The sequence below is a fragment of the Drosophila virilis genome, unplaced genomic scaffold, assembly GCF_030788295.1.
Source record: "Drosophila virilis strain 15010-1051.87 unplaced genomic scaffold, Dvir_AGI_RSII-ME tig00000111, whole genome shotgun sequence".
NCBI lineage: Eukaryota > Metazoa > Arthropoda > Insecta > Diptera > Drosophilidae > Drosophila > Drosophila virilis.
The window spans coordinates 15,863-29,768 of NW_027212797.1; the positions used below are offsets into that span (position 1 = coordinate 15,863).

At 44.7% G+C, this 13,906-nt stretch overlaps 2 protein-coding genes across 2 annotated transcripts in view; both read left to right on the forward strand.

Moving 5' to 3' along the window:
• LOC116650008 (phosphatase and actin regulator 4-like) overlaps positions 1-13,906 on the forward strand; it is a 44,698-nt gene that overhangs the window by 15,788 nt on the left and 15,004 nt on the right. The window contains exons 2-4 of the mRNA XM_032433327.2: positions 1,789-1,953; positions 2,036-2,134; positions 3,932-4,402. Coding sequence (XP_032289218.2) covers positions 1,789-1,953; positions 2,036-2,134; positions 3,932-4,402 — 735 coding nt within the window. The remainder of the gene's footprint in view (positions 1-1,788; positions 1,954-2,035; positions 2,135-3,931; positions 4,403-13,906) is intronic.
• LOC116649993 (uncharacterized) lies at positions 6,462-12,822 on the forward strand. Its single transcript, XM_032433313.2, has 2 exons — positions 6,462-11,972; positions 12,033-12,822. Exons 1-2 carry the CDS (start codon positions 7,184-7,186, stop codon positions 12,482-12,484), a joined length of 5,241 nt encoding a protein of 1,746 aa, XP_032289204.2. The 5' UTR covers positions 6,462-7,183; the 3' UTR covers positions 12,485-12,822.

Here is a 13,906-nt window from a genome sequence, read left to right on the forward strand (position 1 = left end):
GCTAAACTAAGTACAAAAGCGATCAAGAAATGTGTGTTCAAGGCAGAGTAGAAGAAATTCTTAAAGCTGTTTGGCTATATATATTCGAATTCCGGTTTAACATTCCTCTCTATTTCTATCTCTATGTTTACCGATAGTTTATAAGGGAGCAAAATCGATACTTATTGACTTCTGCATTTTTTCGTAGTTCTACGATCTAATATTTCTTTTGACTATTAATTGCTCAACCTTAAAATACGTACTTAAGAGCATAAATATATAGCAGCAGGTTCAATAGCAAACAATGCACAAAAACTATCGAATTGCTGATCGATATCTGACAAACTAAATTATCGACAGTTTTGGTTTTGATTTATTTGATTTGTCACACAAAAACACTTTACTACAGGGTATTCCAATTCGACTTGCATTATTTCATAAGACAGTCTTACGATAGGGATCTTATAGAGTATTTGAGCTTCGTTGAGTGAGGTTCTGTTTTTTGCTTTTAACTATTTTTTTTTAATGTTTTTATACTCTTCTACGTTCTTTATTTTTTGCTGTGTGAATTCTCCTCCAGCTATTTGTAGGTAGCCTAATTTCAACGCTTGAATGCTGTCCATACCAACAGATGAGTGTGTATGTGTGTGTGTTTGTGTGTGTGTGTGTGACAGACAGTGTGGGTGTGTGTTTTAAGTGTGTGTGTGTGTGTGCCCAGTTTATCTGAGACAACATCAGAGTCAGCAACAACAAACAAGAAACAGCTGCTGCAACAGCTCGTCGAGTGGCAAATGTCAGATGGAATTTTGTTTTCTTATACCCTGTAAAAAAAGCCAGTTACTTTTACGGAATGAGCTTGTCTGTATATTTATCGATAACTCTTTTTAAACTATCGATAATTATCAAAGTTAAGAATTGATTTATTTAACACAATTCGGAGTTTAAATGTGCTAGAGACTTCATATTTGGTATGCAGCTTCTCGTTACGCATATATATTAAGGTACAGGGTATCTTCTCGTTAAGCACAGTCGACTAAAGCACTCTTGGTTGTTTTCTTTTATACCTTGTGCTTCTTTCAGCCGTCTTAAAGAGCGGCCCCTTCTCTCTGTGTGTGTGTGTGTGTTTTAGCCGATTGACAAGTGAGGCACAAATATCAGAGACTATAAATAGTTGGGGGATTCGGGGAATCTTAAAATGGGGGCTCAACTCCCACCGAAACGGACTTAAGCATTGCTGCGCCTTGCCTTGCCTTGCCTTGGCTTGGCCTGTTGGCCAATTAGATTTGGCTTAAACTCAACTGGCTATTGGCTATTTTATATGCAGGCCGAGCGATGTCGCTTAATGGCAGACAATTTGCTTAGAATTTGTATGCAGGCTTTCTTCTTCTGCTTCGTCTTCTTCTTCTTCATTTGATTGTTGTTGCTGAAGCGAAAACTCGTTGCGAATTTGTAATTGAATTGTCAAATGATGTTGAACATCATCATCATCCAGTTGCTGATTACATAAAAAATATAATGCAGAGAAGCTGAAATTGTTTTCGTAATTTTCGCTTTCAACCGAGAAGCAGCAGCAACACCAACAACAACAACTATAATAATGTTGCAACTGCAACATGCCGCATGCTACACAAAACTATTTAAGGGGCGGGCGGGGGCATGCCGCCCCATTTTTGGATGATCGCTTTTCCGCTTCCGCGCAGCGTTTTTACATCTTTTTTTCATTTTGTCGAATACAATTTCATGACGTTGACACAATTTCGCTAATTATTATATCTCTTCCTTGTTTCATCTGTTCCTCTCTTGTTACAGCCAAGAAACAAAATGGCGCCGCCATACGCACAAACAGCCTGGGCTCTGGCACCCGCACCCCGCCCCTGGAGCGCAAAAGCAAACTGAGCGCTCTGGGCAGATTCTTCAAGCCCTGGAAATGGCGTCGAAAAAAGAAGAGCGAAAAATTCGAAGCCGCCTCCAAATGTAAGTTCTCCCATTATGATTTGATTTTTGCTCCATTTTCAGTGTTGGTCAGTCAGTTTAATATTCAACACTTGTTTTGCAGCACTGGAGCGCAAGATTTCTGTACGTGCCAATCGCGATGAGTTAGTGCAAAAGGGCATCCTGCTGCCGGAGAGTCCGCTGGGCAATATACCAGAGCCGGGTAAGTGACAGAAAGGGTTATGGGTAAAAGTCCTTTTTCTCTCTCTCTCTCTCGACCTCTTTAGCTTAGTCTCCCACTCTTTCTCCATACCTCTCTCTTTCTATATGGCCCCTGCTCAATCTCTGTCTCACACTCCCTCTCTTTTTATCATAAGCGTCTTCTCGTTCACTCGCCTGCGCCGATATTCTTCATTTCACGCCTCCTCCATCGCTCTCAGACGTCTTTCTCACCTCTTTTCTCTTTTTGCTTTCTTAACTTTCTCTCCTTCTATTTTTTACTGCTCTCTTTTTCTCTCTTTCTCCTTATCTCTCTCATTCTCATCTGTCTCGCTCTCACTGTTTCTTGCTGTTTTTAACTCTTCATTTCAATTTTTCACATTATCTTTCTCTCAGCCTATTTTTCTCTTTCGCCTTGTCTTTTTGTCTCACCCTTTTCTTTTTCCCAACTTCACTTTCTTCCATTCTACCTTAACCTTTTTCTGCCCACTCAACTTCCCCTATCTTCCATCTATTCACCTTTCTCCTGTCTTCTCTTTCCGCCTTTCGCTCTTCGTTTTACTTTGTCAATCAATTTTTGTAAATGTCACCTTTCTCTGCGATTTTCATGAATTCATGTCATGCTTAAAAATTTGCACACTTTTTATTAAGTGAATGAGTCAACGTTAGAGATAAGGTGAGAGACAAAGTGAGCTTTTGTTTAAGACAGACTGTTATGAAAAAGTCTCATAAAATACGAATTCAGACAAAGTTACAGGGTGTTCCATTCAAGCACAGGGTATCTCCTCGTCGACCACTCTTCATTGTGGCAGCTGTTTTAGCAGTTTATACTGTGAAATTGATTTTAATTTATAAAAATTCCTTAGCTAGATTTTCAGCTTTCATTTTTAAAGGCTTTGCGCCCGCAGAGTTACTTTTCATGGTTTAAACTGTGAGCTAAACACACACACACACACACACACACACACACACACACACATGTATTTGTGTATTTGTGAACTGTAGGCTAATCATATAGCTCACATCTAATCCTCCCATTGGCTTTCTGTTTTTGTGCAGAAGGCACAAAAGTTTTATAAGCCGGCAAACTGTGGCCAACTTTAGCAAACGGACCGCAGGCGCGCACACAAATGTATCTTTCGCTTTCAGTTTTGGCCTTTGTGCGCGTTGCTGACAGAGTCAACAAACGGAAATTGGCCATAATCCACGCACGATTTAGCCAATGACGAGCCACGTTGACTTGGCTCAGTCACGAGCTGCTGACGCCAGGTTTGCTGCCACTTTGCTAAATTGTTTGTACATCAAAGTAGGACGAGGGGGGGTTCGATTCCTTCCACTTCAGCCGTGACATATCCGTCCGTCTGGGCAGATGTTCAAAGCGGGATACACTTCCATTGGCTGTCGCCGGCGACGTCGTGGCATTCTCTCGATGGTAATTAATCAACGGCAGCTAATTGTCAATGCGAGACGTCGCCGAGTCGCAGCCAAACAACGCCGAACAACGCACGCCACCTGAATGCCAAATCGAAGCGGGAAAAAAGAAGGAAAAACTCTGATAAATCGAACCTACCTCAAGTTGTGACTGCTTGGCCCAGGGCTAGCTTTTTACCGCCGCTCGCCAACAGATGGCGCTGCTGGTGAAAGTTGCTAGCGAAAGCTTTGGCCGTGCAAGCTGAATGGCAGAGCTTTGCCGCAAAAGCTCGCTGCATTTATGAATGACTGCAAGCTCTCTCCCTCTCTCTCTCTCTCTTACTCATATACTCTCTCTCACTTTCTTTCTCTCTCTTCTGTCTCTTTGCAGGCGAGGAGTCATACTATAATAGTGGAGCCAGCGCGAATGGCTCTCTACTCTCAGCCGTCCACAATAATTCCATAAATCAAGCCAACAATTCCATTAATGCCACGACCTATGGCAGCGCCGGCAATTCGCTGCTCTCACAACAACACCAACAACAGCAGCAGCAGCAGCAGCAGCAGCAACAACAGTCGGGTGGCGGGGGGGTGCCCAACTCGATATCCGTGCAACAGTTCAATGCAAATTCCATGCTCAATGGCGCCAGCCTCAATCAACAGAATTCCATGGCCAATGGCGGCGGCAACGATGGCGCCTCGGACACATCCTCGCTGAGCGGCGGCGTGCCCCATTCACAATCGGCACCACAGCAGCTGGGCGTCGGGCAGCAGACGGCGCCACCGCTGACACCGCTCGCCCAGCATCATCAGGCGCTGGCAGCGCAGCTGCAGCAGCGATTCGCCATCAGCAATAATAACGGTAAGTCTCTGAAACCAAAAGGGAATTACTTTTGAATATAATACATGGGTGGGAGTAGTGTGGGGTAGGCACTCCCACCCCCCCTTTGTATACTTGATCCTATTGTCGGGAAATGGTTCACTGTAATTGGCAATGGAAAACAATTGTGAGGAAGTTTTTCTATAGAATCGAAGAGTTTCTCTCCTTTGTTTACATTTTATTGTTGCACGTTGAGTGTAATTAATGTGCACTGCATCCGTTTAAAGTTTTGCTAATTGATTGATAAGATGAATTTATAATAATAGAAAAAATGAGAAGATAATTCAAATCTTAGCTCTTATAACTAATGCTTGTATAGCTGTCTTTTTGAGAAATATGGTAGAATTATTTCTTTTTTAAATTCGTTTTCGAAACATTGTGGAATTCTTTTGCGAATTCCCTATTCCCTATTCGAATTTTCGGTAATTTTCCCAGAATATTGGAGAATTTATTGAGAGATTTTAGAAAGGATTTCTGCAGGGATTTGCAGTAAAGATGTGAACATTAGGAAATATTATTATTACTTCAATAAGATAATCAGAGCTTTTAGAAATATCAAGAGAAGAAAAATATAATTAAATACTGATAAGATATGTACTTCTTTCTCCATATTCAATTTCATTAATTAGCCTCTCGTATAGAATAATCCCTCTCAGCAAACATTGCATACTTTAGGGTTGCGGCGAATAACGATAAATATCGTTGCCTACTTTCAAGCGTTCCGCTTAAAGTCAATTACACAGGCATTAACATTAACCGTAAATGTGACGCGCTTAAAGCCAATTTAAGTTGAGTTAACGCCTTGTTAAATCCGAACAGGCCCCCCACAAGCCCCACACAAAGTCTCAAGTATTTGTTTTGCCGTTGTTCTTGACTACAATGCCAATGTTGTTGTAGTCAGCATATGCGGCAGTCTGCCAAAAAGTCAGATAAACTGTTAAACAAAACACAAACAATTGCTTGATGGAGGGGGGTAGGGGGATGGGTTAGCGTGAGGTCCATTGCTGGCTATTTGAACGGTAAACAAACAACATTTTTGCCATGCTTTTGCTCTTGACATTTATGTATTTTGACTCGCCGCAGTTTTTGCATGCTACGCTCCTTTGCTATACCCACCCCCCTCCCACCACCCATTCGCTCGCTCGCTCGCTCGCTCCGCTCATAATGAGCAGGCTACATATTTGATGACTATCTAGAAAAGACATTTCAGTGCGCCTGAAGCTTTACGCCATTGCGCTTCGTGTTTGCTTTGCGTTTGAGGCTGCGACGGCGACTGCAGCAGCCGCAGCAGCAGCAGCCGGCATGTGTTCGCTGCGTTGCGCTCTCTTCGCCGCCTCCATTGTTGTCGCTCTCTCGCAACGCGCACGTTTTGTGCTTTTGTTTATTTTGCACTTGTTTCGCTGAGAGAGCGAGAGAGAGAGAGAGAGTGAGCTCGCTCTCTCACTGTTACTTTTTATCATTTGCTACTGCGTCGTTTTTGTTGTTGCCTTTTGGGGCTAGCTGGACGGCGTCGCATTTTTATGGCAAACTGTTTCGCTGCTGTCGGCTCTGTCATTTCCTATGTTCAGTTAACATTAAAACGCAGCCCGCTAGAGCAGCGCGTGTTTTTGTCGTCGCGTTAGAACAAAACTCAAAAAAAATAAATAAAAATATAATAAAAAAAAAAAATAATTAAAAAAAAAGTTATAACAAATATTCATAATTGTGTTTACTGTACACAGTTTGCTTAAGTGTTTACCGCTCTCTGTCGCTCGCGCTGTCTCTCGCTTCAAGTGTGTTCGGCCACGTGTGTGTGTGTGTGCGTGTGTGTTTGTGTATGTGTTCGCGTCGCACTGTGTGCGCTAAGACAACAACAATTTTACACTATAAAATATGTAATATTTGATAGCTGCAATTTTTATAAGTCATTTAGCCAGACGCTTGTGCTTGTGCATAATCTCAAGGTGAAGCTGTTTAGAGAGGTGTGCAACACATATTTAACCAGACTGGGCATATTTTATTTCCTATATATTGCCGGTTGCGATTTATTTTGAAAGTTCTTTTAATTGTGTTTGGTCAAGTAACAGCAGAGATAACACCGACGGCTGCGGACATCATCCAACAGCAGAAAATAACAATCATAATTACAGCCTAAGAGCAAATAGTTTTTTTGCGCGCTCTTTGTAAGCTGCTGTCCACTCTCCTTCTGAATTGCTTTGCTTGCATTGCTGCCCTTCGCTCTAACCGGCGAGCGTCTTATTGGAGTTTCGTTTCGATTCGCTTTACATATTGTCATAACCAGTCAGTCTTTCGTTTTGATCGCAACCTAGGCACAACTAATTCGAGTTGGCTGCCAAGCAACAATTTAAAACTTATAAATTCTAATAAGTGCCCTGCGCGGCAAATAAATCCATTTGAAAACTAATCTAAGTGTTTGAATTTCGCTGCACAAGCAGTTAGAATTAATTGGTTGCAAAAAAGCTTGCAACTACACATTTTGGTGACCCCGACGTGATTTTTCTTTCTTTCATTTTTTCTATTTTTTCTTGTACTTCGTTCTTGTCGTGTCAACGGACAGTTATCAGTTCGGGCAAAGCTGTGTGGTGAGCCGTTTGCTTGCGCATCTGCATACAGTTGGTTGTTATACATAAACGCCGTAGCAAATCCCCGCTAATCGTTGCGCGCTATAACCCGCTATACGCTATCTCGCTCGAACGAACACTTGCGCGATCAGACTTGTATTGTAGTTCGGCTGTGTGAACCTTGTTGTGCGCTACATTCATAATGTTTGATGAAGGTGCAAGTGCAAATGGAAATGATGAGGCGACATCAGCTAGTCAAGTGGCGGTTGGAACCCAGGCTGCTGTTTTTAAAATAAAGATCAAGAATTTAACTGATCGACTCAATAGATTGTCCTCGGAACTTGATCCCGCTCGACTTCGCGATGTTGATGACTACGAGCTGCAAGATTACATAAGCATGGCATCTGACTTGCAGGCGAAATTTGAGATAGTCTGTGATGGTTTGTTGGAGGTGGATCATGCCAGCGTTGATGAGGATCTTCAGACAAGTTTTGAGTCAACTATTAGGCAGCTACGGCTGTCCCTTCAACGCGAGCGCGGAAATCGAAGCAAGGTTCAGCAGATTCCGCATTGTTCCACCTTCAATTCAGCCGCAGCCGATGACTCGCGTTCTACCTTTGTTGTTCCAAACCACTCTCGATTGCCTCAACTTAAATTGCCGGAGTTTAGTGGAGGCTACACAGAATGGGCCGATTTCTCGAACCTGTTCACCACGGTCATTGACAAGGATCCGTATTTGACCAACATTGAAAAACTCCAGCATCTACGGTCATGCCTTAAAGGAACAGCGCTGGATACAATTCGCTCATTGGAAATTTCAAACGCAAATTATGCTGCCGCTTTAGAACTGCTTGATAAGCGTTTTAATAACAAGCGTCTTATTTTTCAGGCACACATCTCTGAAATTTTGGGTTTGAGAAAGGTGGACAAGGGCGCGACTGCACAGCTGCGCGAATTTTCAGATAAGCTCAACTCTCATCTACGTGCTTTAAAATCGATGGGCAGTGTGGAACAGATCGCCGGTTGCGTCATAGTACATACGTTGCTGCAAAAACTAGATAGCGTTACGCAGGCTAGCTGGGAGGATGATGCGCCGTTGGACGTCATACCATCATGCGAGCGGTTTACAACCTTCATAGAGAGGCGTTGCCAAAGGCTGGAAAATGCGGATCACGCTACGGCAATGTACACGCCTAGCTCCCAGGTGGGCCAGAACAACAGTAGTAGAAGAACGTTTGTAGTGACTAGGAATGGAACGAGTGCTTGTGTGTTTTGTGAAGTCGCAGGCCACTCTATTTATAAATGTTTGCAATTCGCAAATTTATCGCCCTTGCTGCGCCTTCACGAAGCCAAGCGGCTTGCGCTGTGCCTAAACTGCCTGCAAAGGGGACATCAGCTGAGAGTCTGCGGCTCCAGCGCTTGCAGAGTTTGTGGAAGCAAACATCATAGCTTGTTGCATCTTGGCAACACAAGCAGTCACATCGCTGCTTCTAGCCCAAACAATGCTCAAGATACCGAAACTTATTCGTCATCCCAAAACACCTTGGCGGCACTTTTATCTTCGCCTCTCACTACCGCCCAGCATCTCAAGCACGATGTGGTCCTGCTTGCCACTGCCGTCATCAACGTGAAAAATCGCGCTGGCTCCTTGGTGCCTTGCCGTGCGTTGCTCGACTCTGGGTCGCAGTTGCACATCATCACCTCTCGTCTTGCTCATCAGCTCCAGCTGCGCAAATTCAAGTCAACAGCAATCGTCTCTGGCATTGGTGATGCAGCATTTGCGTCCGATGGGTTTTCGGTCAACATCAATGTCAAATCTCGAGTGTCGGAGTACTCCACATGCATCCCGGCCTTGATTGCACCATCCATCACCGATAATCAGCCTGGCTTCACTCTTGACCCTGCATCATGGAACATTCCATCAAATATACAACTAGCTGATCCTGAATTCTTTAAATCTCAGCAAATCGACATGTTGATTGGAGCCAGTCTGTTCTTCGATCTGCTATGCGTCGGCCAGATTAAACTAGCTGCTGGACTGCCGATATTGCAAAAGACTCGCCTTGGTTGGGTGGCTACGGGAGGTGCCTCACATGCTGGAAAATCATCATTCATGGCCATGAGATCAATGGAGAATCCAGATCTGCTGGTTGACTCGCATCTGCAGCCTAATACACAGATTGATGAATTAATCCGTCGTTTTTGGGAATTGGAATGCTGCACCGACCCTGAGTCCTTACCAAACAAGGAGGAACGCGACTGTGAGGCACACTTTCAGGCCAATTTTAAACGTCTGTCGACTGGCGACTATTCAGTTCGTTTACCGCTACGTCTAGGCATGTATCCGCTGGGTGACTCCTATCAACAGGCGGTTCGTCGATTCCTGAACTTAGAAAGAAAACTAGACCGTAATCCACTATTGAAACCCCAGTATGCAGCATTTATCAAGGAGTATCTTGACTTGGGTCACATGTCACTTGTTACCTCAGCTGCACTGGGCCAATGCAAGTACTACCTGCCACATCACTGCGTGCTGAAGGAGGATAGCACTACAACCAAGCTAAGGGTCGTGTTTGATGGCTCAGCAGTTACTACCTCTGGACACTCGCTGAATGATGCACTGATGGCAGGTCCTACCATCCAACCGAAGCTGTTTTCGATACTGATGCGGTTTCGTACATTTGCAGTCGCCCTGACAGGCGATATATGCAAAATGTATCGATGCGTACGAGTCGAACCCGCAGACAGTTATTTTCAATGTATCTTGTGGCGTGAGTCTCAGCATCAGAAGATACAGATTTACAAATTAGACACCGTCACCTACGGCACAAAACCAGCATCGTTTCTCTCAGTGCGAGCTATGCACCAACTGGCCATGGATGAGCAGAAAACTTTCCCTATTGGCTCTGACATTGTTAAAAGAGATTTCTACGTGGATGACCTCATTTCTGGTGGTAGCTGTGTTCAAGAAGCAATTGAGATATTGAAACAAACATCTGGACTACTCGCCAAGGGGAACTTTAGGCTGCGCAAATGGTGTTCTAGCGACACATCTGTACTCCAAAACATACCGGAAGAGGATAGAGAAACGCTGCTTAAGTTTGACGATGGCAGTGACATCACGAAAACGTTAGGCCTCGTTTGGGATCCCGCTTCAGACTGTTTCCTTTTCTCCTTCTCTCCACTGAGGTTGCCCTCCAGACTGACAAAACGGTCAATACTCTCCGCAATTGCTCGCTTTTACGACCCCCTTGGTCTTGTTGGTCCCGTAATAACAAAATCGAAAATTTTTATGCAGGATCTCTGGAGAGAAAAGCTGGACTGGGATGAGAGCCTGCCTGTACACTTAAGCACAGCCTGGGTCAACTTCTGCGCTGATTTTGAGTATACTCAGCAATTCCAGTATCCCCGTCGAGCACTCTCATCAGACAGTACAGTGGAGATTCACGGATTTTGTGATGCCAGCCTAAGCGCTTATGGAGCATGCGTCTATACAGTCTCAAAGTGCAATGGCAACACCAGCGTGCGTCTCTTATGCTCCAAATCGCGTGTCGCGCCTGTGAAAACCATCACGGTACCAAAGCTGGAACTCTGCGGAGCTGCATTACTGGCTCAACTTCTCAGCGAAATATGCCAAATGAAAGTGTTCGACTGTCGGTATTACTGTTGGTCAGACTCTGCCGTGACTTTGGCTTGGATTCGCAATGATGCTTCGAAATTCAATGTTTTCGTTGCCAACCGAGTCGCAGCCATCCAAGAGCTCACCACTGGAATGGAATGGCATCATATTCCCACCGAATTAAACCCGGCGGATATAATTTCACGAGGAGCGCTGCCTAGTGAGCTCTTCCGGTCTCCATTATGGGCCCATGGTCCGAGTTTTCTCAGTAAGGGAAAGGAAGAGTGGCCTGCCTCCTGTGTACCTGTCGAATCCTTACCAGAACTTCGACACAAGGTACTCCTCGGAACTGCAGCGCAACCGGATCTCTCGATTGGTTGCAAGTTCATCAATTCGTTTTCCAAGCTGCAGCGGGTCTTTGCTTATGTTTACAAATTTGTAAATCGAATCCGAGGAGCTGAACTAACCGTTGACCACTTGCATCATGGCACACATTGGTTGCTGCGGTCAGTGCAAATGGCTACTCTCAGCGATGACTACAAGGCATTGAAGGAAGGAAGGCATGTCAAACCGTCTAGCTCAATGGCCTCTCTTGCACCATTCCTTGACGACTTCGGCCTACTTCGCATCGGTGGACGGCTGAAAAACTCGTCGTTGGACTTCTCAGCGCGACATCCGATTATATTGCCCCGTCAGCATCCTGTGACGCGAGCAATCATAGTTTACTTTCATAAACGAAACTTACACGCTGGACCTCGCGCTTTATTGTCTTCGATTCGGCTCCAGTACTGGCCCATTGGCGGTCGAAAAACAGTCTCCAGTATTGTTGCCAAATGCATAATCTGTTTTCGTGCCAAGCCACGATTGGCCGAGCATATAATGGCAGACCTACCAGCTGATCGTCTTAATACATCGTATCCCTTTATGGTCACTGGCGTTGATTACTGTGGACCATTTTACTACAAGAACGAAGTGCGCAACAGGCCACCAGTGAAATGCTATATCAGTCTGTTCATATGCTTCGCTACAAAGGCGGTGCACTTAGAGCTTGTAAAGGACTTGTCCACAACATCGTTTCTAAACGCCCTAAAACGTTTCATCCTGACTCGCTCTCGACCTTCAAGGATCTGGTCTGACAATGCGACAAACTTCGTAGGTGCCAAGAACGAACTAGCAGATCTGAACCGCCTGTTCCTGAGAGACGAGCATGTCAAGGCCGTTAACGAGTTTTGCCTAACCGAATCAATTGAATGGTTGTTCATCCCTCCTCGCTCTCCGCACTTTGGTGGACTATGGGAAGCCGCTGTGAAGACTGCTAAGCACCACTTTTATCGATCTGTTTGCTCTTCCATTTTGGATTTCGATTCGCTGCGTACGCTCGTCTGCCACATCACGGCAATTATTAATTCTCGACCATTACTTCCACTTTCAGAGCATCCAGGTGATCTTGACGTCTTGACACCCGCACACTTCCTGGGTACAGCGCCATCTTCATCATACATTGAGCCCGATCTAAGGCAGCTTAACTTCAATCGGCTTAATCATTTTCAGCGCGTCACATATCTCCAACAAGTATTCTGGGCCCGTTGGCGCGAAGAGTATTTGACGCTTCTTCAACAGCGCTCCAAATGGCGCACTCCTCAGCCTGGACTCTCCATTAACGATGTTGTCCTTGTAAAGGATGAGAATCTACCGCCGCTGAAGTGGCCACTCGCCAGAGTGCAAGAGCTGATCTCTGGATCTGATGGGGTATCCAGAGTTGCTGTGCTTCAAACTGCGACTGGAGTCATACGTAGAGCTGTACGAAAGCTGTGTTTGCTGCCCAAACAGGATGATGTTGAAAGCCCTTGCCTTCCAACGGGGGGAGAATGTTTGGTCAAGTAACAGCAGAGATAACACCGACGGCTGCGGACATCATCCAACAGCAGAAAATAACAATCATAATTACAGCCTAAGAGCAAATAGTTTTTTTGCGCGCTCTTTGTAAGCTGCTGTCCACTCTCCTTCTGAATTGCTTTGCTTGCATTGCTGCCCTTCGCTCTAACCGGCGAGCGTCTTATTGGAGTTTCGTTTCGATTCGCTTTACATATTGTCATAACCAGTCAGTCTTTCGTTTTGATCGCAACCTAGGCACAACTAATTCGAGTTGGCTGCCAAGCAACAATTTAAAACTTATAAATTCTAATAAGTGCCCTGCGCGGCAAATAAATCCATTTGAAAACTAATCTAAGTGTTTGAATTTCGCTGCACAAGCAGTTAGAATTAATTGGTTGCAAAAAAGCTTGCAACTACACAAATTGTTTAACGAGCATTTTGTAAGGCCTCATTTGCTGTTGAAAACAATTTGTAAAACTCCAATTTGGTTCTATTCGACTCATGTTTTCTTATACATATCTCTTAAAGATCTTATTTCCACTAGGGCGAAAAACAACAACAAAATTGCATTGTCAGCGCAATGCAAACAAATGCAATTACAATTGAGCTTTTGTCAGCGTCAACAACAGCGCCGCCCACAAAAATAAAGCGCTGCTAGAAAAAAAAAATCAAAAATAAAAGAAATAATAATGAAACGGAACAAAAACAAACAGCACGAACCAGCAGCTCGACTAACGGCACAAGTCCCGCAAGTTGGGTTCTTGTGTTTTGGTTTTTAACGAAAGTCGCACAAAGCGCAAACAAAATATTTTTGTAGAAGGAATTTCTGTGTAAAATGCAACAGCGAGGGGCGTGGAATGAGGGGCAAGGCTCAAGGGGGAAGCGTCGAAGGGGGGGCGAATTAAAAGCAAGCACGCAATGGCATTTTTAATTTGCATATGTGTGCGTGTTGGTGTGTGTGTGTGTGTGTGTGTGTGTGAATGTATGCATAGCAGTTGTAGGTAGCCTGGCATCCGGTGCGGTGTGTGGGGAAAGGGTGTGTTATTTCATTCCTTTTTTTTTTTTGGCGTGCGGAGGGGGTGTGAGGTGGGTTGTTTTGTGTGTTTGCTGCAGCGAACGAAAAGAACTTTAATTTGCCGTCATTCCACTTTTGGTCTGATTTTCGCCGCCTGCGCTGCTCACATTACGCATACGCAGCGGGCGAGTGGCAAGAGGAAGCACCAAATTGTTGCCTACCATTGGGCGCCGCGCGCTCTCTCTCGCACGCTCTCACAAGCGCAAACACAAACACAAACACAGACGCACACACACACACACACACACACACACACACACATACGAAATTTACTCTTGCCGCATCCTTTCTGCGCGTTGCCTTTTAACTTTGTTATTCGTTGCGTTGCGGCACGCGCTCTCACGCTCTGCCAATGT

What these genes read in the sequence shown, in the direction of transcription:
- LOC116649993 (XM_032433313.2), top strand. Translation starts at nt 7,184, where the DNA reads ATGTTTGATGAAGGTGCAAGTGCAAATGGAAATGATGAGGCGACATCA. An exon ending in TTTGGATTTCGATTCGCTGC is followed by an intron (nt 11,973 to 12,032) that starts GTACGCTCGTCT and finishes TTCCACTTTCAG; the next exon opens with AGCATCCAGGTGATCTTGAC.